The 27629-nt window shown below is 35.9% G+C and overlaps 1 protein-coding gene across 1 annotated transcript; it reads right to left on the minus strand.

Moving 5' to 3' along the window:
• On the minus strand, positions 1-27629 carry sla2 (Src-like-adaptor 2). Its single transcript, XM_039734917.1, has 8 exons — positions 27356-27629; positions 20955-21081; positions 14672-14771; positions 10937-11020; positions 10228-10331; positions 6576-6725; positions 3466-3598; positions 1-1093 (listed from the first exon to the last, which is right to left on the minus strand). The coding sequence occupies exons 2-8, from the start codon at positions 21046-21048 to the stop codon at positions 967-969; spliced, it is 792 nt and encodes a 263-aa protein (XP_039590851.1). The 5' UTR covers positions 21049-21081; positions 27356-27629; the 3' UTR covers positions 1-966.

Here is a 27629-nt window from a genome sequence, read left to right on the forward strand (position 1 = left end):
TATTTTAAATGAAATAATTTATATTTACAGTTATTTACATATAGTATAGTATAGCACAATAGACTGCACATATGTACAAGCAGCTAAAATTAATATTCTTTAATAAAGAGTACTTTTCAGTGCCAGGATAAAACTTCTATACCACAAGATCTTGGTAGTTTTGCAGTTTATAGAGATGGACTTATGTAGTAGAGCAGCTTTAAGGCCACAGGTGCATGGCCATGCTTCCCTGGGATGAGCATAGATTCATGAGTACATGCATTTTGCTTTCGTCATTTGCATGCAAATTACAATCTAATGAATATTAATCTTCTTTCATCAAAACCTAATCTCTTTGGTATACCTCCAGAAAGTAAACATGCAAAGTATCTTCTCTTTAGCTGCTACCATTAACTGTGTCTTTGTACAGCTGAAGAATGTTCAGTGAACTTTCCAATGTATCATCCCATTAAAAACTGAAAAAGAAGGATTAGCATTGTTCTGAGCAGTCATTTAAAAACACCCTCTTAATTTGTGTTAACAATATGATCAGAAACCTGCTGTACTTGGAGGAGATACTGTCAGTCCTTGCCACAAGGGCTGTTAATACCTGGATATTTCCAGAGTTACAGTGTACCACATAACTGATGTGGTTTCAAGACCGCCTATTGCATGCAGGGTCTCCGTTCAACAGATGTCACTGAAACTGTGTTGTAAACTAATATTCACACTGGATCCTTTTTTTTTTTTTTTTAATTTTAAATATTTAAATGGTAACCAAATTGATGATCCATATGTTTGTAGTTGTGACTGCAATGGTCTCTGAGGAAAAACAAATTGTGCTGCAGGGTGTGAAACCATTTGCATATAAAGCACATATCTTTAAACATAATGAGAGCACTCCAAGTTGGGAACGTCAAGTGAGAGAACTTGTATGTTTCCCTTTTACATATCCCGAGACCACTGGTGGTCTGTCAGTCCCGCTGGTTAGCTAAGTTCTGTGGCAGATCCCAATTCTTCCGTCATGAACAGGTATGAATTAATTGCTTCACGGAGGCCTTCACTCAATAAGGTATCATCTGAGTTTTCTTTATCTTTGTTAAATAACATGGAGCTGCAAAAAAGTAGACAGAGATAAGTAAGTGAAAAGTCTGCCAAGCATGCAAATGTAGCTTTCATTCCTGTTGATAATAAAGAGCTGGGAGATTCTTTAGCACTTTTTACAAAGGGTTAAGTCTAAGAAATTATAGTGAATGGTAAATAAGAGCAAAACGTGAACAATTCTTCATTGTTACCTGACTGCATCAAAAACATAAAAAACAATATTTAGAAATGTATGCGTACATGTTTCCATGTATGAGGTTTTCGTTTTCAGCATCTGGTTTGTTTATGTTAATATTGCATTTAATTATGTGTATAATTTTAACTGGAATGTGGCTTGTTAAATGAATGTACACCGGTGAAGGATAGCCTGAATTGGATTAAACAATGTAATATTTTGGTATAAAATATTCTGTTGTATTTAACTGATATTAAACACTGGTATAACAATATAAAATAGGTAGTTGAGCTTCATACCTCCATGCTCCCTCATTCGGTTAGCTGATAAATCTGAGTAATTGGCCATTTACCATTTAAAATAAGGACTTGATTTTTAGTTCCCAAAGTGGTATTATTTCAGCAGGACCGTTTAGACAAAGACTTCAGAAAGCAATGCCTTACCCAATCAAATATTTGTCAATCTGCAGTTTGCTAGACCATTTCCATCAACATATATTGTATTACTGATTAACTGTGCTACAGTACACATGTGGAGACGATAAGTTCTAAACTACCATCTTAGATTGTAGTCTGTCCAAACTGTTCAATATTTCACTCCCTTCCCAGAGATGTGTATGTGCTTCGAAAATGAAGACACCCATGTATACTAAGTAATTCTTCTTATGTTGCTCAGTGTCTGCTGAAAAAGGATATTGATGAAGAATGGAATGTAATAAAAGACTCTGCAGTAACATGAAACCAAAATCTATCACAGGAAATACTAGACGTTCACCAAAGGCAATATCCTTCAAAAATAATGGGTAAATAAAAAATGAAATGGACATTTCTTGTTTTGTTTTTTTTTTTTTTTAAATCGATGAAGTCACTTTTGACAAGTGGCTAGTTGTGTTTATCCCACCATATTCTTTTAGAGGGTTTTACTGGTGTGCCCAGCCCAGCAGCCCCCACTTTGTGATCCTCTTAAAGTGTAGCTTTTCACACTCTCACAGGTGGCATGTAACTATTAATTTTAGTCTATAAAAGATTTACAAACTTACTTTCATGAAAAAGAGTAAATAACCTCCTGGACGTTACACTTTCACTAATATGCGAATAAAATAGTGTTCATTTGGCGTCAGTACTACTGCTTTAATTATTCTTTTTACTTGTCTGTATGAAAATACTTTGTCTATCAACCACACCTTCCATCTGAAATAAGGAATATGGCTAATGTACAGACATAACCAAATTTTTATGTTGATTTAAAGTTTTTCCAGTAACAGAAATGCAAAACTAAGTATTGACTAGTTTTCTAAATCTGAATAAAGCATGAATATTGTTGAAGGAGACACCCCCAGGTGTTTTTTCCCCCCTCATAAAGGATATTTGAAATCGGCCAAGGTTTCATGAAAATTTAAAAGTATTTAGTCAGTTTCAATAACTGTGAAAGTGTTTAAATAAGAAAAACCTACATGTAAAAGTAATTCATAACCTTAGTTCCCCATTTTAAATTTTGTGTGAGACTTACTGTTTCTGCTTTTTTCTTGCAAACATATTTTAGTTAAATGCCACCTGCCAAAAATAAATGTATAACAAAGTTGCAGTTTTCAAGTAGGCACCACTGGAACCATTCTTTGTTCAGAGCACTGAGGACTTTTTTTTACTATCTGTTTTTTACAGTGAAAATAAAAGTGTTCTTCAGTTACACCAGGAAAGTATGAAGGGCTTTCTTTATACTGTTATCACAGGATTACTACTCCATTTGTGAAACTGTATGTCTTGAATGGAAGGGTGTGTGAAACAGGTTAAGTACTCATCACTGCTGCAACTTACGGACGGTGCTCTGTGTGCTACGTTCATTTCAGAATGCTCTCTTGACCAAAAACTTTGCATTTCGTCTTGTGCATGGAGACTGTCTGGATATACTACAGAAATGCAATGTTTTATTTTCCCATATGGCCACAGAGGATGCACAAACCAGTTTGTTTCTTCGTGCGGGTCCCAAGCCCGGATAAAAGGGGAGGGTTATGTCAGGAAGGGCATCCGGTGTAAAATTTTGCCAAATCCATATGTGGACAGATGATCCACTGTGGCAACCCCTAACGGGAGTAGCCGAAAGAAGAAGACTAAAATGCAATATGCCAATTTTATGTTTTTTTGTACTTGAACAAATAACATTCTTTAACTATTTTCATGTTGTGGTCATGTATGGAGGAGTTTGCTTACCTGTCAACCTCTTTCCAGTTGATAGTTGGCTTCCTGACAATGACAGGCTCTGGAACATTCTGCACAGGTACATTGTTTGAACCCTGAATGCAACATGGCTCAGTCAAAGTACAGCAAATGCCTTCTTTCATTTCTGAAATTAAAGAAGAAAATTAGCTGGTTCAGCTTTGACATTTACATAATTCTTTCAAAGCAGCACTAATAACCAGAGATGTCTAGTTCTATGCTATTTTCAACGTGTGTTTTTGATTCAAGGCCGGACAACACTAAACTGTGACTATTTAAAAAAAAAAAAAAGTAGTTTGTCTTAGCACAACTTGTGTCAAAATGTTTATTAATAGGCCCTTTTAAAGCTCTTCTGTTACGAGCTGTTTATATCGGCAGTTATTTCTTTGAAGTGTGTGAATGCTTAATATACAGTTATTTAATAACTCATTTTTCTTGTGTCTACAAATAATTGTATATGCTATACCAGGAACACATGGAAATCAGGAATATAAGGTACTTGGCAGTTCTTAGTAGGCTACTTTGACGTTAGATAAAGTTGTATGTAAAAATTCTAGACTGCTGCTTGTTGGAATCTGACCTTAGGGAGTCAGAGAATAACAATAATACTCTTAGCTGTACGATCTGCTGATATAGAGCAGATATACAACATATTTTTAATTAAGCACACCGTGGTGATATTCTTTTAGCAGATAACCAACAATGACATGCATGAAAATGCATTGACATAGCCACAGATGAGTGAACACCTTGGTACCTTCTTCCTTTGCTTGTGTCTAGGGCTTTTAGTGTGGTAAATGAAGATGAAGTTATTTTAGAAGAATTAAGTGGATAGGACTGGTGAGCTTTGTTGGGCTTTCTTGTCTAGACTGATTTAATGTCCAGAAAAAAAGAAAACATCTAGGAACAGTCTGGCCCAGCAGCACAAATCAAACTGACATCTACTGTATGTTAAAAGTAATTGTTTGGCAGTTGTGTGGCATCCATTGTGCAATTACAAATTTAATATGACAATTCCTTGTGTATTGTGCAGCCCTGCACCCAACCACTATTTTTCTGATGGAACTTCTCCATTTTTCTATGAAACTCTCATGTAAAGGTTTACTTAAAGCACACAGGTCTGTATTTAAATATTCAGTACATGTAGCTGGAGAGTGGTGACACGTTTAATGTTGGTTAGCACATGCAAGTAAGAATTTCACTGTAGTCTGTGCAAGTGGCAATAATTATCCTATAAATCTATGCTGGATATAGTGGGCTTTTAAATGAAAAAGCATGGTATTTTAAAAATGCTCTATCACTAGTTTCTTTTACCAGTCTTAAATACAGTGGGGCAGAATAAGTGACAGACATATCAGGTGAGAGATATCAGCAACCATATATATGATATAACTGTACCTTAGTTAAGCAGGTAGCTGCAGTTGACTTGTGATATTGCTTATGAGTGACGTGGAAAAATTACTTGATTCAAAAATGTTTCCAAATCAAAAGTCTATCATATAATACTTGCTAACAAGACTGATATTTTTATTTTTTCTCTTTAAATAGAATGACACAAAGTCTGGAATTAATGGAAAATAAATATGTACTTAAATGTCACATGTATCTATCCTGTTTTGCACAGGACCAATGTAGAGTTGCTTGTTAACCTTACATGTATTTTTTGGGCTGTGGGAGGAAAAAAAGGAGTTGCCCATACACAGAAAGAATGTGCAAAAGCTACAGTTGAAACAGAGCTGTGGAGTTGGGAGGCAGCAGTACTAAACGCAGAGTCAATATGCTGCCTCAACTATGTAAACAGTGCTTAACAACCTTTTACCAGATTTGACCATATTCACCAAATCATTTGTGTGGGATATGCCTCATGAGGTACATTTCACCTGCACTGCCTTCCAGTTCATGTGGCTGGCATTTTCTTTGTTGCTACACTGATGCCTGCCATGCAAGGGCTCCGTCAGTGGCTGATTAGTTGTGGCAGCACCTAAATCTCTGGTTTGGAAGACTGTCTGCTGCAGTTTGCAATAATGCATGCTTGTATTTCATAATCAATATTTGATTGATCAGTTGAGGTGGTGGAGACATAACTTGCTAGCATAAATGTAATTACTTTTTTTTTTTGGTTGAGTAGCTGGTGTCTTCATGTCCAAGTGAAGCAAGTAGCCATTGCTGATGTATGGTGTCATGTATGTATGATGTTCTGCGATGCTTACTTTAATTATTTTGATTATGTTGGCATACTTTTTTGTATTCCCGCTCACCCAAACACCTTACTAAAAAATGATGTCTTTGTTTCTGCACCAATTGTTTGAATAAGTCATGTCATTGGTAGATTTCGGCCTGGTAACTAAAGTAGATGAATGTGTTTATGACATTTGTGTACTGATCTTTGAAGCACTTGATCTGCGTGTACTAGTTCTCAGAGGAACAGTTTTTTTCTGTTATTACTTCTTCATTTTGTTTTTTTAGTTCAGCATTGTTAATTTGGCTGAGGAGAGCAATACGATAAGAGCACGCAGAACATGGAAAGTGTCTGTTCTTGCCATGGAGTCAAAAGATGACTGCTTTAGCTCAAATGTTTATTAATATGCATGCAGTTATATTGAGGTTGGGAGCATTGCCACACCCACCACACAATGAGCCACCTGGATTGGGACCCGAGTGAAGCGGGTGACACCTCTGCATCATACTGGAACAGTGTGAAGTTTTTTTTATGGTGGCTGGAGTGACAATCCTGCCACCACCCCCCAAGTTTTCCCTGTAAGTTGAAGGACCTGCTTGCAGGACTGGATGGAGATTAATGTCAAACTTGGGACAAAGCAGTTGCAGGGTAAGGGCCCAACTTCAGTTGCAGGTTAAGGGCAAACTTCCAATTGCTGGCACAGATCCCTAGCCTCGGAGCCACCACTCCACCCCATATACAGTATATGTTATACTGTACATCATTAAAACCATTCAAAATGTTATTTTTATGGAGGTTTAGAATACAGCTTAATCTTCTATACTTTTTAAAAGTTATGAATGTTTATGTAACAACTGGCTTCTAAGTCCACAAACACTATAGAACAACAATTCTCGACACATTGCAAATATTGCGAGTTACTCACCACCGTAGAAGTCCACCATATCCTTCAAAGAGGGGAAAGTGAGCCTTGGTGAAATATAATACCAGCCATTGTCCAGCTTGTTAATCTTGTAGTGTTTAACAGTGTCTGTGAAAACATTATTTGTCCTTCTCACAGATAATGAATAAGCCCCTTAAAAAGGAAAAACGTGAAAATAATTATAGTCTAGTCAGACCTGAATCTGTAAAAACCTTTTATAAAGCATTTGCATATGTACAGTTGATCACAGGGGGTACCTTTCAGATCTGTAGGGATGAAGAGTGTCAGCTCTGCTCTTAGCATGTTTTCATCCAGACATTTCCACTTTGACTTAAATGAATTAGCCTATTAATGATTGACACTAATGTGACAGATTGTCCCCCCAGTTCACATTAAAGGTCTAACATCCCATCAGAGCAGAGGAGAGACGATTAGTCTTCTAGACTCGTGTCAGACTTACATGTCAACAGGTGATGGCAATGGACTCCCACTACAGATTAGGCAGTGCGAGGGGTAGGGAGTCTGAAAATCCAAACAACGTGCCACTCTGTTCTGTACACATGACAATAATACTACAATGCAGTCTAATAAAATTGATATTTAGTGTAAGGTGCCAAATAAAAGGATCCAAAGACGTGTGTGTGTGTGCACACGTCAAATGTGTTTTTTTTGGTTTTTTTTTTTTTTTTTACAAGCTAAAGATATTTTTTAACTTGTAGGTACCTGTGCTGTGGTCACAGGCTAAACAGGCGGTTGACTTTATTTTTTTCTTGTAACTGCTTTGTCGGTTAATCAGTGTGGTCATAGCTATGATTTTTTTTCATGCAATATAAATAACAAAAAGAAATGAATATGTATCAGTGAAGTATTTATTTGTGTATTTGGACTATAGCAATGAGGCAAGTATCATCTGTAGTATACAAAATCTATGATTTGTATTTTGAGAATTTTATTTTTGAGCTAACACAAGTCTTACAGGAAGGAAATGAGCTAACAAAGGCTGCCTTTTCCATTGTGTTCTAGATACAATTTAAAAGAGAAAAAAAATAAAGAAAACGAAACCACTCTGCAAGTAGGTAGAGGCCACAAGAAAAAAAAAAAACAACTGTCACCCTCTTAACTGCCTGGATTGCTGTTTGATGCCTCCTAAACCTTACTTTAAACTTTTCATAACTTTCAACTTCTGGCACCCTGATCAGATGTGACTTACTTCACGTAGTATTGGAATATTTCTGAAGGGTTTGGTCAGGTTCATAGTTTTTAATGCGAAAAGCACTGATTATTCCCTAAAAGCCTAAATGTTTTATAAAGGACAAAAAGAAAAGTAGGAACTGTGAAGGAGAGTTGTGACTTGTGCACAAAATGCACAAAAAATTAACTAAGTTATGGTTATGAATGAGTTTAGCAAGATGGAAGACAGTGGTGCCACTTGTTCCTTCTACGGATTCCCTTCTATAGAGTGCTTGCTTTTTGTTTTTGTATTTTTAATATATCACTGTTTTATGCTTTGCACAACAGGTGTTTCTTTCACTTTCTTTGATATTCACCTATATAACTCTTTTTCGAATGGATGGTAGTTTTCTAGTTTTGCTCAACAGTACTTTGATCTTAACACAGGATGAATTTGCAAGAGGGTTTTAACACGTCTTTCTTAAGAAACTTAATTGTTTTAAAGTGCTCAAAATCATAATGACACTTTTTTTTATAAGAATTGTATTGAATCTGCTGTTAATTTTTTTTATATTTTGGCTTGGTAAACCAAGCTTTAAGAATGTCAACTGTTTTAACAAAATTATACAAATCTGCAGAACAATTACTAATTTGCAGCACACCTCTGCCACTTAGATGTATCAGAAACAGGTTAGAAAGAAGGCCTACTCGATTCAGACACACAATAGCAATCCTCTTTTTTTTTTTTTTCTCTCTCTAAATTTCAGATGTTACATTTTGAATTCTGTTTCTTGTAGGGATGCTGCTGAATTCTGAATTATTTTGTGTACTGTTGAAGGTAATTATTCTGTTAATTTAGAGTGTGTGTACTTGTAATAACATTGGTTGTCATTTGCTTTGTCTTGGTTTATTTTTCATTATGTCTGTATAGCGGTGCCTTATGTTATATACTTTCCTGCTGCAAAATAAAAATGTTCCTCTGGAATGATAAAAGTTTGCCCAACCAAACTATGGTAAGTACTACACCTGGCTGGATTATCAAACAAGACAAATACTGCTTTAGATACTTTAGCATAGACCTAATAGAAGCAGTACACATTTTCATACAGTGCGAGAACCCGAATTGTTCATTGTGTTACACTTACAAAATCACTTATTTTTTACTGTTGTGAGAAAACTGCAAAATTTTTTTTTTTTTTACAAATTAAACATTTTCATTACTTATATTAAATTACACCACCTCTTCTCAGCCTTTTGTAAAACCTTATCAGCACGTCTACAAAACCACCACAGAAACAAAACCATTATCAAGCAAATCTTATGTCTACAGCAAAAGTTAAATGTTCACTTTTTAGGCAACATATGTTAGAAGAAAACCAGATAGCACACTTTTAAGAATGCTTTGAAATAGATTTCATGTATTTTTAAGGAAGCATCAACATGATCTGGAGATTATACTATATGTAGCATCAAGCGTTGCAGCTTTCTTAATCTGTCTCCTGTCTATAACTGTACTACGCAAACACCACACACTCCCAGCTTTTTGCATTCACAATGTAATAAAAATATATCTTTTTAATTAATATTTCAGTTCACTGTCTACTTTGAAATGATCACACTGATAGTAAACTCAGCTTCTGCTTATTTTCATTAGTATACTAAAGTCTGAAAAAGTTGCTCAGTCACAATCATTAGGATTATGGGATTTAGTTAATACTTGTAACCTATGCATATTTAACCATTAGATGATCTGGTATTTCTTTCTCTCACGTTGCTTTCATTCAGTCTTTGGGCTTCAGTTATAACCCTTTAAAACTTTAAAGATACTGTACTGTAGCACCTAAGGACTCCTTAAAAGGATTATTTTCTTTCTTTTACAGCTTGTTGCATTCTACATGGAAGCTAACCTGTAATGCTCATCCCAAAGATTTATTTCTCTGTGTTTTCCTGATTTTATTTTTATCTGCCTATATTATGTAATACTAAAAATATTTCCATTGGGCTCTATGAAAACCTAGGACTCAACAGATTGTCCAAGGTACACTGCTAATGGGCTTATCTGTTGAGCTAATCGGTATTTTATTTTAGTTTCTCACACATACACCGTATCTGACAAATACTGCATTGTATCTTACAGTTTAAACACAAACGTGATTTAGCCATTGTCGTATGAAGCAGAAATTAGGTTTTAAATGTGCAGCTTTTATTTTTACAAGTATCTAAATCAGTTTGTCAGGCAACTTTTTTTTTTGTTTTTGTTTAAGGCGTTCCACCCCTAAATCGGCAGGAATAAATATGTTTGCCTGAGAGATCGATAGTGGTCTTCCCAGTCTTTTTCACTTTGTGAGACCTTGGGGAACCTAAACTCTATTTTAAATTTACTGGTATCCCAGAACTTAACGGAACCAAGAGAAAAACCTGGCGACTGAACTAGATTCACTCAAAAAACAGAACAGTAAGCCTTGACAGCATTCGTGATTCTTACCTTTTCGAGTTTGGCTCTGTCGAATCAGGAAGGAGCCAGCCTGGTTGGGTGGCAGGAGTAGCAGCTCCTCGGCTTTCTGGCGACTGATGCCTTCATAAAGCCATCTGTAGCAGGAAAACGTTTGTGTAAAAATCAAGCAAAAGTAGCCTCGCACGCCTTGATGAATGAGATCAAAAAATAAAGGAGTATTTCAAGAGTATATAATTTTCACAGCCCCCGACAACTGTTAACTTTACTTCATTATGTTTAGTGTGGAATATGTCATCTTAGAATTATTATGTATTTTTTTGTTCTTGCACCACTAGGAAAATAACCTAGTGATTACCTTTGTCTCAGTGTGTCAATTTTTCAGTTTACTTGAACTAATCAGACTTGCATATGCCAGACAGAAGGATTTTTTCCTGACTAGGAACCCAGCCCATATGAGTATACACATAAACAGAGCTACAGTAAAGTCATTTAATGATCATAGTGAACCTGATGTGCTTGAATTGAGGAAATCATCCAGTGGAACCAATACACATATATGCATATTGCTCCTATTTATTCATTTCAATCCAAATGAATCATTGTTTAGTTTCCAGATATTTAGCAGTATTGCAGCACCTCCTCCAAGGTTTCCACTTTTTTGAAAACCTACTGATGACGTAGTCCTTGGGGAATCACACGCTTGAGTTATCACACATTTTCTGCTCCTTTGATTACCTACCTGTGAAAAACCTTAGCTGCGTATGTGTTGGGAATGTAACCCTCTTTGCCAGAAGCCGAACGCACTCTCCACCACTCTCCTTCCCTGTAAAAGGAAAGAAAAATCTTTTTTTTTTTTTGTATATCACCGTATTAATCTTATGATTGTGAAAACCAACTGCAGTCAACTTTGCAGTTATTACTGTTGCATATATAAAAGAACAAGAAGCAACATTCTGATAAGGATCCTCAACCCATGCTACTCAGAAGGCTGTCAAATCATGTTTTATTTTTCTTAGATAGATGTACATAACCACACCATGTAATTCTTTAGAATCTTCCATATCATTTCATCAATTGAGTTCAGTGTGCTCAGTTAATGGCAACGGAATTATGAAAAGAGGATTCGGAAAGTGGTTTCATCCTGGCAGTTTTTAAAAGCCACTAAGGGTTCTGCTTCAACTTTGTGACTTGATAGTTTCTTCCAGAATTCCACAACCCTGTACCCTGGTTTGAAAGCACTTCCCATTCATTTGTAAATACAGGATTCTTGATTTTACTGAAATAATTTTACAAGATTGTTGATGACCTTACGCTTTAGTGAAGTGAAGACTCTTTTACACAGTACTCAACATGGAGTCTCTGTCTTGGAATTCTGTCCCCCCAACTTAGAGCATATTCTGCAGTTTCCATTATGTGTCATAAATGTGTGCACTTTGCTTGGTGGCTAATGTTGAAGTACTGTAGTATTAACCTTAATTTTAGTATAAATCAGTTGTGAAGGCCAGGGAACGCCACAGAGCCACAAACACAGTCCCAGGTTCAAATAAAGGGGGCGATGGGTTTATTACAAATAACTTGAACAAACAAGTGTTCTCTTCTTTTTTTCTTTCTCCTTCCTCAACTCCCAGTTCCAACTTCCCTGGACAAGGCTGCGCTTTCTCTTTTATTGATGACCCAGGAGTACTTCTGGTGACGTGCTATAGCCGATTATAAGAAAGCCAGGGAGAGCCTCCCCAGCAGCACCCTCTACCGTTCACCAGGGATCCTTACAGGGCTACTCTTCCAGACCCCAACTCCCATGCAGCCTTGCGGGTGTCTAAACTGGAACTCTGTATGAGGCACACTGCCACACTGGGGGACGAACTGCTCCCTGCCGTGCTCTCCTGACAGTTCTTGTACTCTTCAGGCATCTCATCCAGGACGGGGATCATTTGGCATCTTAATCCGGGTATTGCCTCCATTTAGTCCATCCTTCCATTATGGCATCCTGGCTGGGTAAGGACTCCTTCTCTGTCCTGGGTGGGATGCCCAGCCCTCCTCTGGGGCATCTACTCAGTATAAATCTAAACTATTAATCCAGTCTAAATTGTATATGTTATTAGCTGACTCTGTAACAGCAGGTACATCATTGACCTTTGAGACGGCAATTGGTAAAGATCTGCACAAACAAGCAATATTAGAAAGGGAATTTAGCAGGTGTGTCAAGCCAGCTTGTTTGGCGTGTAATGTACTTTGATAGAATAATGCCACTGTGGTATCATGTGATGGTGCTCTGAGGAACAACAGACACCTTACCTTGGCATACTCTGTTCTGTCCCTTGAGTCTCTAATCCTGCATGCAGAATTACAGATACATCCTTGATTCTGTGAGGTAAATTATTAAGCCAGTTGTTTTTTTTTCCACTCTAACAATGCCCCATCAACATAAACCACTAAATCCTTTTGAGACATTGCTTCCTGTAAGCCAGTACTGCCCAGCTTGTATTTGCAATTAATGCTATTTTAACCTAGAAGTAACAGTTAGTACTTCAGTGTCCCAGCTGAATAGAGCCAGAGCACAGAGAAACACTATCTTGTTGATCTTTGTAGCTGTGCTGTAGGTAAATATTTAATTTGATGATTCTTAATTTCATTGTACTGGGGGTAAAAAAAAAAAAAAATTCCTATTAACTAGATAAATTGTTTGGGTAGTAACTCATGCGGCTGTTGGTTCTGCTCCATCCAGTTTCACAATCAGTGACTCACTTTTATTTCTTATTGATCTCATTGTTTAATTTGCTGCTTTTTTCTTATTATACATTCATAATAGCACAGTAGTACAGAATTCAAATTTATAAGAAATTTAGAAACATTTGTATTTTAGCCATTATTTTAAATTCTTAACGTATTTTTGTCATTTTTCTGGAGCCACAGTAGGCCCTACAACTGAACTGAGCTGAACAAATCTCTTGAATATGATGCTACAGTATGTATATAGAATGATTAAACTCATCTGGCAAAACATACTATTTTGGGTTCTTCTCTTGTACCTGTGCAGCTTTGATTCATTACCAAAAATAAAATAAATCCTTTCTGTACCCTTTAAAGTAGGCAGCCCAACCTCATTCAAGTAGCCTAATTGCTATTTATTTTTATATACTGGACAAACCTAGAGAGCACTATATAAATATGGATTTTAAAATACCTCGGTATAATAATTTGCAATATTATGTTTTGCTTGGTGAAGCGTTTAATTGTTGCTGTAAATAACTGCCTTATCCCTGTTCTAAAGTCAAGCCAGCCGGGCCTGGGTGTGTGTGTGCTCTCCGATGTGCCTGTACCCTGTCTAGGATTCCTTCCTGCCTTGAGTCAAATGCTGCCAGGACAGGCTCAGTAACCCTGAAATGAATTAAGTGGGTTCCTGAAAAGATGGAAAATGACTAAATAGAAGAACTGCTTAATGAATTAATATACTAAAGTAACATTGGAGTTGCTGCTTTACTGTTCTAGAGTTCCTGTACAAATTCTTCCCACCGCACCCAGTGCAGCTAAAATAGACACCAAATCTCTATGTCCCTTTACTAGCATGAGTGAGTTTACAAGTCAAATGAATATACTGACATAATTACAGTAACAGGGCAGGAATGGGACGCCAGTCCATTGCTGGGTCCACTAATGCACACATCCATTTGGTGCCAGATTAGAACATCCAGCCAGTCTAACATGGTATTGGGATGGGGAGAGGATAACCAGAACACCTGGAGAATATCTTACACAAATGTAAGGAGAAGGTGTGAACATCACACAGGCAGCAACGATGTTAAGATCCCCCGGACCTTATCAGGCAAACAAATTAATGCACTATGCCGCTCTTCTGATCTATACATTAATGCAGACTTAAAAAAAAAATCTGTTAATAAACTGCGAAAGACATGAAGAGACAGATATTTGAAGATGTTCTAATCCCAGTGGCTTTTAAAGGTGGTTGTTGTAGGCTTATCAAGGATTTTCTGCCATGTGTAGACTGACACAGAAAGAAAAGCTACAGTATGAATAATCGTCCTTTTCATATATAGTGTTTAAATTTGTATATATACTGTAGATGAAGGCAGAGCGTTGAAATGTGGCCCACAGGAGAAGGGGTAAAGAAACACTGGAAGAAATACTTTTGTAGTCCCTCTTATTTTCTTGAACTATCTGACATCTGGGAAGTAACCGAAATTATGAAAGTAGTGGACATGATGACCATGAAGAAGTAATTGGGAAAGTGCTATAAAAGAATGATTAATGATTTTATAACAGTGAGGAAAGTTATGAAACTGGCAGTGACCGGTTGTAAGTGAAAAGTAAAGTCTTAAGTTTAAAACTGGAAGACGGTGTTACAACTTTAAAAACAGTTCATTGACGAATCCAGAAACTCTCAGATTTATTACACCACTAATCTGAACACCCCAGGAACAGGGAAAAACAATACAATCTGAAACCATGGACTTACTCTGCAAGAATCGTGACTGTCTGTCCCACGCGGATGGTGGGCTCCACTGCATCGCCTGACGGGTAATCGTAGAGCGCCACAACGACGCACTTGTTCATGGCTACGAAAAGAAGCAAACAAACCACGGTTAAAACCAAATCCAGCCTTTCCCAGATGTAAGTAGTGATTTGTTCTGTAACTAGTATGCCATAAACATGCAAACTGTAGAGACAATTGCAAAATTAGATGCTAAGAAAAGAAAAGCAGTTCTCTTGTTGCTGGTGTATGTGTTTCACCACTACACCGACCATTGACATGTCTGACATAGGATATGTGAAAAGGATGTGAGTGATTGTGCAATATTCTGTGCCAGTACTTCTGTATACTGATTTACTTGGTTACAGTGAAAATGTTATTTGTGGCATGAATGTGTTTGCTATAAAGTGCGCCCACTGATGGGTGTAGGTGTATAAATTAAATGTTGATTCATACAGAGCCTGCCATTTGACCCAGAGAAAACAGGACATTAAAACAATTGGTAATTGAAAAAAATCAAATCTCAGTATAAATGCAAGTCATTGCTTTCTGTCCAGTTAATATAGACCATAATAAAGCCTTTTCTTCAGCTATTGTATTTTTCAAATCAGTGGTTGCATTGATTACGGGTTTGATTAAATATGCAGGTTTATAACAGTAAGGTATTGCTGTTTGTTGGTAAACTGTATTGTAAGATTTTTTTTGTTTATCTAAAGAAGCACTAAAGAATGGTTTGGACTGTTGCTTTTGCTTTTCTTTTTTAAGTTGTATATCTACAGTTAAATGATTTTTTTTCACTTAAGGTGTCTAAAAGTTTGTGACCACATTGGTATGGAAATGTTTATACCCTATAGAATAGGTGTAGTCCTTAGACTATTATAGCAACTTTTTTGAAAAGCAAATTTAGTCAAAAGCACACTGGGGAATACCATTTTTTTTACTGTGTAGTATAATTTTTTTTTCCTCCTTTCGTTTTTAAGCACATCACTCTGGCTGTAGGTGTGCATAACTGTAACCCTAAAGGGCAGACACCTTATGCAGGGTTACTCCCTTCTTGGTGCCCAATACTGTCACAAAAAGCACAAGCTCTCCCACAACCCTGAGTTGAATAAGTGGGCAGCAAATAATAGAATGATGGATATTTACTTTAACTTTGATCTGTTCTCCAGCATGGTTTAAACCGTCTTTTTGCAACTTATCTGTCGTTGAAAGCATGAATGTAACAGAGACTAACACCTTCATTGATTTATTGTTCTGAACCTGTATATTCCATTTCAAGGTCACATCTCAGCACCACTTGACAAAAGGTTGGCACAAACATTCACACCTGACCAATCTAGAGAATCCTGTCAGCAAAAGTAGCAAGTAATTTGAACATCCCAGAAAACTGGAGTATTTGAGAGAAAATCAGGGAAACACAAGTGTGATGGGCAAATTCTGCAAAAATTGTGCTGGACTTGGAGCTGAACTAAGAACTCAGAAGGTGTGTAAGGACTACTTTGCCTAATATGAAACTTTATATATTGGTCATTTTCAGATATGCAGTAGACTTAAATGATTGTTGCTTTCTTAGATTTTAAAATAAAAAATATAGTAGTATCCATTTAGTATTAAGAGAACAAATGTAGGTTTGTGGGCAGTGCAAGCAGTATAGTGTTTTCTACCAAATAACCATAACATTTATGTAGCATTTTTCATATTCAAAAAGAGGGAGTGGTCTCCCCTAGACTTTCTCGTATACTCAGATATGGGGATGGATATTTGAGAAGTAAACTGCAAGACAATAATTATATTTTTGTATTATGTACATTAAAGAACCATCAAAAACAAATCAAATGAATAATATATTGAACAATTATTATAAAAGTAAAGTTGAATAAATCGGACTCTGCAGCTGCATGAATAAAAGGTAAAGTACCACTTCCCGTTAACGGAAATAGCCCAAAATGTGATAGAAATTTGTTTTGTACCTAATACTTGTATGCAAAATTTGGTTTTACCTAAATGAAAGCGTACTCAAGTTATCATGTTTACACACACATACACACAGAGACAGAATTCCAAAAATGGTATTTTCGGACTCAAACGTCTAAAACTTCGAGATTCATCAAAATCTCAAAATGGATTTTTTGGAGGATTCCAATACGTTTCCTTTACTTCGCATATAAGAAAGTAAAACGGAATACACATAGACTGTATTACCATTTTAATAATTAGACTTACTAAGAAAAGTATACATGCAGAAAATATTTATAAAGTGAAAATATATCTGAAGAAATCCTGTGTTGGTGGAAAAAGTGTAAGAAACTTACAAATATTGTATTTTGCAGAGAAGTGTATATAACATAACATGTCCTCCAAAGGACTGACATTCTATACTTCAGAAGTTCCTGCCTTAGATGAGGATTTGGTTTGCTAAAGAACAAATAATGCATGTGATGTAACTATCTAGACCAGGGGTTCTTAAACTCAGTCCTAAAGACTCCATGAGGCTGCAGGTTTTTGTTTAGCAGACTAGTCTAGTTAAGCTAGGCTGGGACTTCTCTGTTTCTGTCTTTTGCATTCAGTATTGAAATTATAAACTTCTAAAATCAGTAAATTTTCATTAGAATGTTCCAAGTGTTTACGTAATTTATATGGCTATAATTGTAATTTTTTTAAACTTGGTTTTTATGATTTTTTGCTTTCATTATGATTCTCATTCTGCTTTTACAGGTTTATTTAACCCATTATTTGCTAATGAGCACTCTAGTGGGTGTTAATGCTGAAGATACTGCAGCTTTGCAGTGTCATTTGAATGGGAGTCTTCCTTGCTCGTTTTGTCATTTTTAGGATACTATAAAGGAAGCAAACTAAATAGAAGAAGGCAGATTAATAAGAAAACACTAAAAAGAGTTTAATGTTCAAAGTTCTAGCAGTAATAAAAATATGTTTTCATGACTCTATAAATGTAAACATCACACTGCTGTGATTTTTTGAATGCAGAATAAGAGAAGAGAAAAAGACCAGCTAATTAAATTAAGTCTGCTAAAAGTAAAATGAATAATAGATTGATAAACTGATTGTAACAAACACCAGTAGCAACAGGGAGTCCCCAGGATTGAGACTGAGAACCACTACTCTGGATCAGGGATCTACAAAGTCTGTCCTGAGGGACCGAAGTGGTTGTAGGTCAAGTATTTCTGTTGAAGCATGTACTGCTTAAGTACTGCCCAGTTTAATGCTTCATTTTAATCATGTTGCTTGTGAAGATTGACAAACCTTACTTGCATATTTTAGTCTTAAATAGCTACATTCACTGTTTTTAAATACTCCTTCATTACTATCAATCAGTTTTCCATCTATCTTTCTTCTATTTACTCCTGTGTGCATTCGTCAAGAACTGTGTGGTTTAAGAAAATATTTAGAAGGAAACTGAAGAGAAAAAAGTGAAGGACTGAGAACCGCTTCATCCATTTCAGGGTATTTGGAAAGAAAAAAATTCTAAGAAACAAGAATGACCTGACATGGCATAATGAAAAAAACAATCAAGCAATAAATTAAATTTAAATATAATCTGTTACTGGCAAGGATTAGTTTCTAATTAAGTAATTGAGTTGGAGCAAAACCCTGCAGCCACTACGGCCTTCCAGGACTGACTTTGCAGACAGAATTAAAAAAGAGAATATTATACATTCAAAGAGAACTTCATGAGCTTATTTTAAAAATATGTCTGTTTCAAGTACCGTTGTATTTGTGTTATTTTACAGTTATATCATTTTTAAATTCACCTTTGCTAGTAGTATATTCTCCTAGATATCCCTCCAGTAATTCGTAAACAGGCATCTCTCTTTACAGTAAACTTTCAATCCACTTTTGCCATTACAGAGTAGTGGGGAGCTGATGTCTTTCCCTACAACATGGGGCAAAATGCAGAGACCAGCCGTGCTCATGTTGCCAGTTAATCACAGGGCACACTCCAGTATTCAGTCATACTAGAACAGTATTTGTGTGACTGTTAGTCTAGCATAGGCCTACATTGGATTTAGATGTACAAAACACATACAGGGACCAGCCCAGGAACTGAACCCAGGTCTTTAGGGTTATGAAGCAACACCTCTGATTATTTCTCCATGTTGCTACCAAAACCATTTTCAAGAAGTAGATAATTTAATAAAATGTTATGATGTGTAATATGAAAAGATGAAATTAGCAGATTGTTCTGCTAAATCTCATTACAAATTTTAGTTTATTGACACTGAATCAGGAAGCAGTCTGTTTGAAGGTTTTTGTTTTAATATTTTGCTGCAAACTTCCCTTTAAGCTTAATTGTAGGAAAAATATAGAGTGTTCACCACACAATAGCTTTAACGCTTTTTTTTTAAAATGCAGGTTAGGTGGATTGGTGATTCTAAATTGGCCCTAGTGTGTGCTTGGTGTGTGGGTGTGTTTGTGTGTGTCCTGCGGTGGGTTGGCACCCTGCCCTGGATTGGTTCCTGCCTTGTGCCCTGTGTTGGCTGGGATTGACTCCAGCAGACCCCCGTGACCCTGTATTCGGATTCAGCGGGTTAGAAAATGGATGGATGGACAATTGAGTATTTTCATGTAACTTATTTGGTTTTCTTGCTTAAGTCAGCAGGGCATTTGCTAAACAATATTTTAGCTTTGCGTCTTTAAAAGCAAAAGTGGCCATTGTACATAATCAGAGAAGGGACCAAAAGCACTGGAAAGTATTGGAAAAATATTTTAGGTCATCACCCTCAGTTTATTCACACCAGGTTAACCAACAGGTACAAAGATAAATACATAAATACTTAAATACTCTGGTGTTTATTACTATTTAAATATCTAATGCTATTTCTATGTCACTTCATCCTTTTGAGAATTTTTATTGTTTCTTAATTTTCCTTCTACACCTCACAGTCATGTATGTTAAGTTAAAGCAGAAATCTAAATTTGTTTGAAATGAGGGAGTGTGGATGTTTGTATGTGTGTGCCTTGTGATGGACTGGTGTCCTCTTCTGAGTTGTTTTCTGTCTGATATGACCCTGTAAATGTTATTAATGAGGTTCTGAAAATGGGTAAATAAACATTTGTTCTAATCATATAGTTTACATGTGTGAGGTAGCAGCAGACAAAAGGGCATGAAGCAATCACATTGTCATCTGACTGTTTTATTCTTCCTTTCCATACCTGTGTAACAGATGCCAGTTTCTTCCTAGCAGTAATGGATAGGCTATAACTAAAACTTGAACCTGAATATGGAGCAGTAGATCGTTAATACTTGTTTGCAATGTTTTGTTTTTGAATGTTTGCATACAAGTGCAGGCTATGCTTGTGACCTAACCACAGGCCACTGTCTTTGACTTGTGGCTAAAGCATAAGCACACACAAAGTATTCTCTTTATGATTTTTACACAATCCATTTAGTACTTATATAAATGTGTGTATGTATATTAAAAAGCAAATACAGCAGAATATATATATATATATATATATATATATATATATATATATATATTCTGCTCTAGTGTTTCTCAATTTAGAATCAGGCTTAGAAATTCCTGGGTGTTTTTGTGCGAAACACTCACACCATCAAACGTACAGTGCCATTTCATTGAAAAGGAAGTTTAGAATCGGAATCATGTGTGATGAGTCATAAAGTACCCAAGAAGGAGATCAAAAAGACATTTTGTACTGAATAAGTATGCCCTGCTGCATAAAATAAGTCCCTTAAACCTTTTTGTCTTGTGTCCCTTTGAAAAAGTACCAATAGACCATCTCTATGTGATGGTGTCCTGCTGTATATGTGGCTACTTTTTTTTTTTTTTAACCAAATACACATCTAAATTCTTTTGTATGACACATTGCTTTCAATGTGTTAAAGTTGCTGCTCTGTTGCACATATTTTGTTTTTGATTTTAACATAAGGCTGTTTGTATTTCTTAGTAGTCTTGAAATACACTCCTAAAGATATTTATATATAGTAGAGCAAGAATAAATTATTTACACCTCAGTACTGTACAACACTAACACAGTGGCTGACGTTTTAAGATGAATTATTTTTGGTTAAACTAACAGTCCACTCCCCTTGCAAACTAGCCGTCTACGCAGATAAAATTAAACCTGAGATAATGAGTGTGATAACAGATGCAGCAGGTATGTTCTTTACATCTTGCATCTTGTTACAAAAAAAAATGACTATTTTATGTTTTCCTATTTTTTGATTCATCAGTGAAAACAACTTGGGGTGCAAAGACAGTAGCTTAGAAGGACTGTCCATTCTTACCTGTAAGTGGCTGAGGTCTCTCAAATACTTCTGGTTGAATGGAAGTAAACTGCAATGAAGAACTCCGTCTTCTCTTACTGGGATGACTTCCCATCTCAGTCTTAGTCTGATTTTGTTTTTCTCAAACCTGTTTTCAGAAACATAAGATAAGTAAGAAAAGCCTGTTCAGTTAGATTACAGTGTTACTTCCCCCATTTTGAGTTATTTACTGGGGTTATGTGGTATCATTTCTTAATCCTTCATCACATTGTTAGTGAAGACAGCTAGAAGACTGGCCAGCGTATTGTATGTACTACTGTATTAGTAGTCAATTTTAATAAGAATTTGTGCTTTTGGGTTATATAAATGCTTCCTTTAATGCACCCTGTCTGTCCTGAGCTAGGAAGTTCATCCATCCATCCGTTTTCCAACCTGCTTAATCAGGCCAAGGTAATATGGAGTTGGTGACTAATTACTCAGACACGTACAGATTCACTTGGTTTACATTATTATTTTTTTTCTGTATTGATATGAATTCTCTTAGATGGAATCTGTTTGGAAAACGAATAAGTTATATAAGGAAAGATGAGCAGCTGCAGCACTCGGCACAAAGCTCCATCCTGTCTCAGGCCACACTCATGAGAACACCCATTTTCACAATTATACTGGGCCATTTTAAAGAGACCAGTTAACCTAATTTGGATGTCTTTGGTTTGTAGGATACAAATTCACACATACTGGAAGAATGTACAAGCTGCACAGCAAAGAATGGGAACTTAAAAAGTATCCTATTACTGTACATTATATTACAGCACCCCCTTTAAAAACATAGCCTTTGCCTGCCCCAAAACAAAGATGTTCTGAGAATGACATCTTTCATTTGTGCAGTTTTTGGCAGAGTATGCATTTCACTCCTATCACAATGTGTGATGAAGCATGATTTCCTGTTCCGAGGTTTGAGCTTAAGTACATAATTACATATAACACTGAAGTAAAGCTCTAAACACGTGAAATCTATTGCTACCTTGATTACTGTTTGCATTTTGATTTTGCATGTTTCCCCTAATTTCTTTGACGTTCTTGCAAGTTACTGCAGTGCTCTTCCATATTACAGTTGGTATATCCTGGATTAACTGGCGTAAAGTCAGTGAGTGTTCTCTACACTCATAAAAGGTTAGTTCCAGTATTACAACTGATGCTGCTATGTTCTGTTTTTTTTCTGCCCTTACATTACATCAGTGGTTCCCAAACTCAATCCTGGGGGGACCCCCTGTGGCTTCAGGTTTTTGTTCCAACAAAATTCTGTTTTTATTGGATGTCTAGCCTAATTAAGTGAGTCATTGTTTCCCAGTTTCTGTGTTTTGGGGTCAATGTAGAAATTAAAAAACTAAGTTTGGTAATTTTTTATTCAAATATCCTAAGTGGTTATATGGGAGTAATGTAGTTTTTTTTAAACTTGTTAGTAGTATTTACATTCAGATTTTTATTGTTTTTCCAGGTATTCTGGTTATGTAATTCATTATTTACTAATTCTGAAGTAGTTGCAGCTTTCATTATCCCGGGTGTCTGCTCTGCTTGTTGTTAATTGTCACTATTGGGGTGAAATGAAGGGAGCAAACTACACAAAAGAAGGGGAAAATAATAGGAAAACAACAAAGGAGAGTTAAGCACTTAAAGCTTTAGGAAAAAATAGAAATGTCTTATAAATGTAAAAAACCATACTACTGAGTTTTTTCTGAATGCAGAATAAGAGAAGAGAAATAAAGACCAACTAATTAAGTGAGATCAGTTGCTAGCGATTATTATGTCTATTTGTGGATCTGGTTGGAACATAAACCTGCGGCCACAGAGGGGGGACCACTATATTAGATGAATAATGGGTTCATGGACTGGGGGTAATAAGAACAAAAACCTTAAATCTCACCACATTATATCACTGATTGTTACCCTACACTTGACTTTCTATTAATATACTTCTATCTGCTTGTTTTTTTATAAAAGTGTTTTGTTTTTTTACAGTTGTTTTACAGATGGCTTTATGTAACTCGCAATTATTTGTGATGAAAAATGTGAAGTACAATTTACTTTATTATCGAAAAGGTTAGGACATGACCATGTCATGCACAACGGTGAATTCGTTCTCCCAATTTTTTTCTTGTTCAGATTTGCTTTTTTAATTCACTGTATTGACCCCACTGTGGACCATTATGTTATTTCCCACTGTGCTATTGTTCCCTAATACTTAACAAAAAGGGGGACGAAAATCTTGGTGAAACAGTAATGCAGCAATTGTCATTTACAGTGCATATTAAAAGCTAAGGTTACACACAGACCTTTGCTAAATGACACAGAAAAATAAATCATACATTCTAGCACATTTCCCGCTCTGCAGACAGGGCAGGGAGAGCTAAATCTGACCATTTTGATAAGGCATTATTTTTTAGACATTGATCTGAGCTCAATGATGAAGGAGTGTTCCCAACGATTGGTTTGGAAATCTTTGCTCTAGACAATCCTCATGATACAGTCATTGGTTTTGGAATTTAAACTATTAAAAATTCAAAATTAAATTATCCTGCAAACTAGTCTCAATCTTATATATGCTGATAATTTGTGTAGGTTTTTAGGTTGAAATTATCTCTTGCTGAACATTTCAGTAATTTATTGAACAGCTGTTATGATAAGAGAAGCACGGTCACTCTGAACATTGGCTACAAAACGATAAAAAGGCTGACCCCAGTATTGGCTTCGCTTACGTTTTTATATGCTAAGCTGTCGAGGTTTGGTAGATCATCAAATCTATTTACACACACAGTTAATGTAAGTGCATAATTTCTTTATGTTATGCATACAAGTGAAGTAATTAATTATCTTTGTTAATTAATATTTAGATTGTTTAGCAGAAGTAAGGATTTACTGTTTGTTCACAGAGCTGGTGCAGTGTCAGTTTTGTTTTACATGAGTTGCTGCTCTATATTAAATAACATTTTGCAATTTAAGTATACATGGTGGGAAGCACTCCAGACCGAAGATGAGTGTTTATGGTCCGCCAAGTGATGAAAGTTACTATTACTACAGTTTACAAATCTTTGACACAAGTTCAGAGCAAACATTAACCATACCCGTGAAGAATGTGGATATTCATTCTCCTCTGTTATAGAAAAAAAGAAAGAGAACGGATGAACAAACATTATATGTCCCCAGGGGGACAATTGGCTTTTATTTAGCAATAAAAGAAAAAAATATTCCTTTGCAGTCAAAGACTTAGACAAATCTGGATAACATGCTGCAGATTTTGGAAGTAGAATTTATACCAATGTGTTACCAGAAATGGTCTTGGGCTGAAAATATAATGGACCAAAATGCAGTGGCAGTTTGAATAAGTTTTTGTCTTGTTTCTCAATATGCATATTGTTGGCTTTTGCATACATTTTATGTACTGAAAGGTTTTGTATTATACTACCATCACAAATGAAAATGTTGCCTGTACTGTTGTGTGTGCTTGTATACATGCACACTTTTTACATTACAAGTGTGCACAGATACAAAATTGTGTACGAGGCTGTGTTTTCTACGACACAATTGCATGTAGTTAGAGTTTATTCTACCAACATCAGGCACAAGGCATGAAACAACCCTGGGTGGATGATATGAGAATATGCAGGACCTTCTGTTTTTACACAACTTGCAAACCACCATAATATTTGATGTTTTATATATTTGCATATAAATGAATTCTGGTGTTTATGCATTTTTATTTCAGAAATGGTCCATAAACAGCAAATTAAATGAAATAGCAGATGTGCATACAAACATTTTTTAGAAATGGTGTTAATTCAGAGAAGTGTTTTTTGTTTTGTGTAGTTTTGCATGTAATTTTCACATGTATTGTCCTTTTATTCATTCTTCTTTGTCTATTTTTGTTCCCTTTCTATAGAGTACTGATGCACTAAAATTCCAGTTTAAGCGAAGTAGTATAGTATATGAAGTCTTGAATTTTCTAAATATTCTTTCGAAAGTGGCTTTTAAAGCTGCTCACAACTGACAAAATGATATGCATTTATTATGTGTCACATAAGATGAAAAGTTAAAGCTCAATAAACATTTTTCATAGCCTGATAAGATATACATTTTTCCGATATTCTTTATCTTTCACGTATAGTATCAGAGTCCACTCTCAAAGACCAGCAAATTTCTAGAATTTTCTCAAGTTTGTAAAGGATGTGAACTTACCATGGTTTTAAAGCGTTTTCTGAAGAAGAAGAAAAAAAAAGTTTTCCAACCACAGATTAAAGAAGTAAAAGCAGCTGAAACAAGGGGGAGGTTAGAGGCCCTCTCTGGCTCTGTAGTGGGCTCGCTAAGAACAAAAGAACACCTCTTAGGATGTGTTTCTGTTTCTTTAGTGTCTTGTGTGTGTTTTGTTGATCTGTGTCTAAGGAAAAAGCTTGACTCCTTTCTTACAAAGTTTTCAAATTTTTATCTTGTGAGTCAGTAAACCTACTGAGATGGAGCAAGAATGATAATGTGCACGATCTTCATTATTTTTAACTGGTTTTTCAGTTCCACAATTTTGGTCACTGGTAAAAAAAGTCTTTTATATTTCAAATTATAAAGCAAATAACTTTTGGCTGGTCGGCCTCTCACAGAAACATTGTATAAATTATAACACTGATTTTTGGGGGGTACACTTCACAAAGCTCTTTTACATGCTCTCTGCTTGTTTTCTCTTTAGTTTAGCCTGCTTTACTGCCAAAACACCACTACTGTAAGTACATCAATACAAACAGGGCAACAGTAGGCATCATTCTTTAATAGCTCACAAGAAAGAAATTTTACAAAAACACTTAGTAATGAAAATCATGCAGAAAACTTTGTTAGCCTTGTTATTAAAATGTATTTATCGCATAGTATTATTAGGGTAGCCTGTATGGTTTTATATACAGTATATCATTATTGAACTGGTATTTATTGCATATTGCACCTTTCACAAAGCACGCCATTAGAAAAAAAAGCACACACACAGTAAAAGTAATATTGTATTGTTTAATAATCATGATTATGATGCTGTCGTGAGAGGAGTCCATGGGAATGTGCACGGGTTTGCCCTGCAAAGGAGGATTTGTTCTTGCCTAACACATGATGTTGCCAGAACAGACTAATTCCAACAGTCCTTTAATAAAAAAGGTTTTAGAAAATGGACAGAGAAATATTCAGAAAAGCCTACAGCAGTAAAAATGGACTAATATGTCAAAAGATAAGTAAAACAGTATAGTAGTATCAGTATAGTATGAACATGAAAATCAGATCATAACATACTTTCACCATTGGTCACGAATGCAAGCCAATAAAATGAGCTTTTAGGTGCAGTTCGAATGCTGACACTGACGGGCCAAGCGTGCGAGAGTACATGATATGCAAGCAGCATCGCACTTAATCAAGTTTCTGAAATGGGGAGAACAGTCACTAGATCTCAGATGTGTGGCACACAGTAAACTAAGCCAATAATTCAATATGGCTAATTTACTTTAGGCATTCCAGCAGAGAAATCAGTGAAGTATGTCAAACACAGTCAATAGTACAAACTTCTCAAAACGTGAAGCATCTCTCTTATTTAGATAAGAAACTACCGCAAAAATCCAACATGGTTTAAGTGATCAGTGAATGGACAGGTCAGATTTCCCGTTCTAGCTTTTCCGTATACAATATGCAAGTTAACATTTCACAGTTATTAAAATGTTAAATTCTTAGTATCAAATTGTTTTCCTTGAAAGCTAGGGCTTCTTCATTAAAAAAAAAAAAACTATTGAAAAGCATAAGAAAATAATTATTTAATGCAGGTGCAGTTTCTGCAGCAGGTGTATATACTTGCATCTGTCTGTACACAAATCTCCAATATGCTTTTTTCGTAAAAGTTTCTGAAATTAAGCTTTTACTATGACTAAATCAGGTGTTAACCAATCACTTTTAAAATACTGGTTGACTGATTCTCCCTACAATACATGTAAATATATGCTAGAAATAACATTAATAATAAAAAAAAAGGTTAGATGTCCTGAGGTGGTTATTATTGGCTAATTCAGGCAATGCAACAAAAGCAGAAAAATGTCCCAAGTAACAATCATTTTGCTCTTTAAACTAGAACTTTGTGCACTTCATGCGTGAATCAATTTTCTATTGTATATTTTGTTTTATTTTTATTAGGACAGCACTTTTTCATATCTTGTCAAAAACAGACTGTCCGCTGAAAAAAAAGATGAGCTCCTAATCCTGCCAAGGTTTTTCTGATTAATTTTTGATATTTTAAGTCTGAGATGAAACAACTCAGTTCTGCATTGTTTACTGGAACATTCCTAATTTATATCTTTAATCTGCATAGTTAAAAAGGTGCTTCATAAAATCAGAATCAGACTCTTTGTACGTACCTAGCTGTTGCCCTTATTTATTCTTAGCATTGGTCCACGGTAAAGCCCAGACACATTTCGGGATGTTTCAACAGTGTAGTACGTCTCCTATCTGTGAAGCAATTGTTGCTCTCTCTCTCTCTCTCTCTGGCTTGTTGCTCTCTTTGTGTAAGCTGCACTTTATGAACACTCCTCTGCCTTGTTCCTGTTCGGCACAGTTTGCAGGTGTCATTGACGTCAAGCCAGAATGTAAGGCCTGTACTGAGCAGGGAACAACCTGTCAGAGCTGCTGCTG

This window comes from Polypterus senegalus, chromosome 14, assembly GCF_016835505.1.
Source record: "Polypterus senegalus isolate Bchr_013 chromosome 14, ASM1683550v1, whole genome shotgun sequence".
Taxonomy (NCBI): Eukaryota; Metazoa; Chordata; class Cladistia; order Polypteriformes; family Polypteridae; genus Polypterus; species Polypterus senegalus.

What these genes read in the sequence shown, in the direction of transcription:
- sla2 (XM_039734917.1), bottom strand. Translation starts at nt 21,048, where the DNA reads ATGGGAAGTCATCCCAGTAAGAGAAGACGGAGTTCTTCATTGCAGTTT. An exon ending in GAGACCTCAGCCACTTACAG is followed by an intron (nt 14,772 to 20,954) that starts GTAAGAATGGAC and finishes TTCTTTTCGTAG; the next exon opens with CCATGAACAAGTGCGTCGTT. An exon ending in ACAGTCACGATTCTTGCAGA is followed by an intron (nt 11,021 to 14,671) that starts GTAAGTCCATGG and finishes TTCCTTTTACAG; the next exon opens with GGAAGGAGAGTGGTGGAGAG.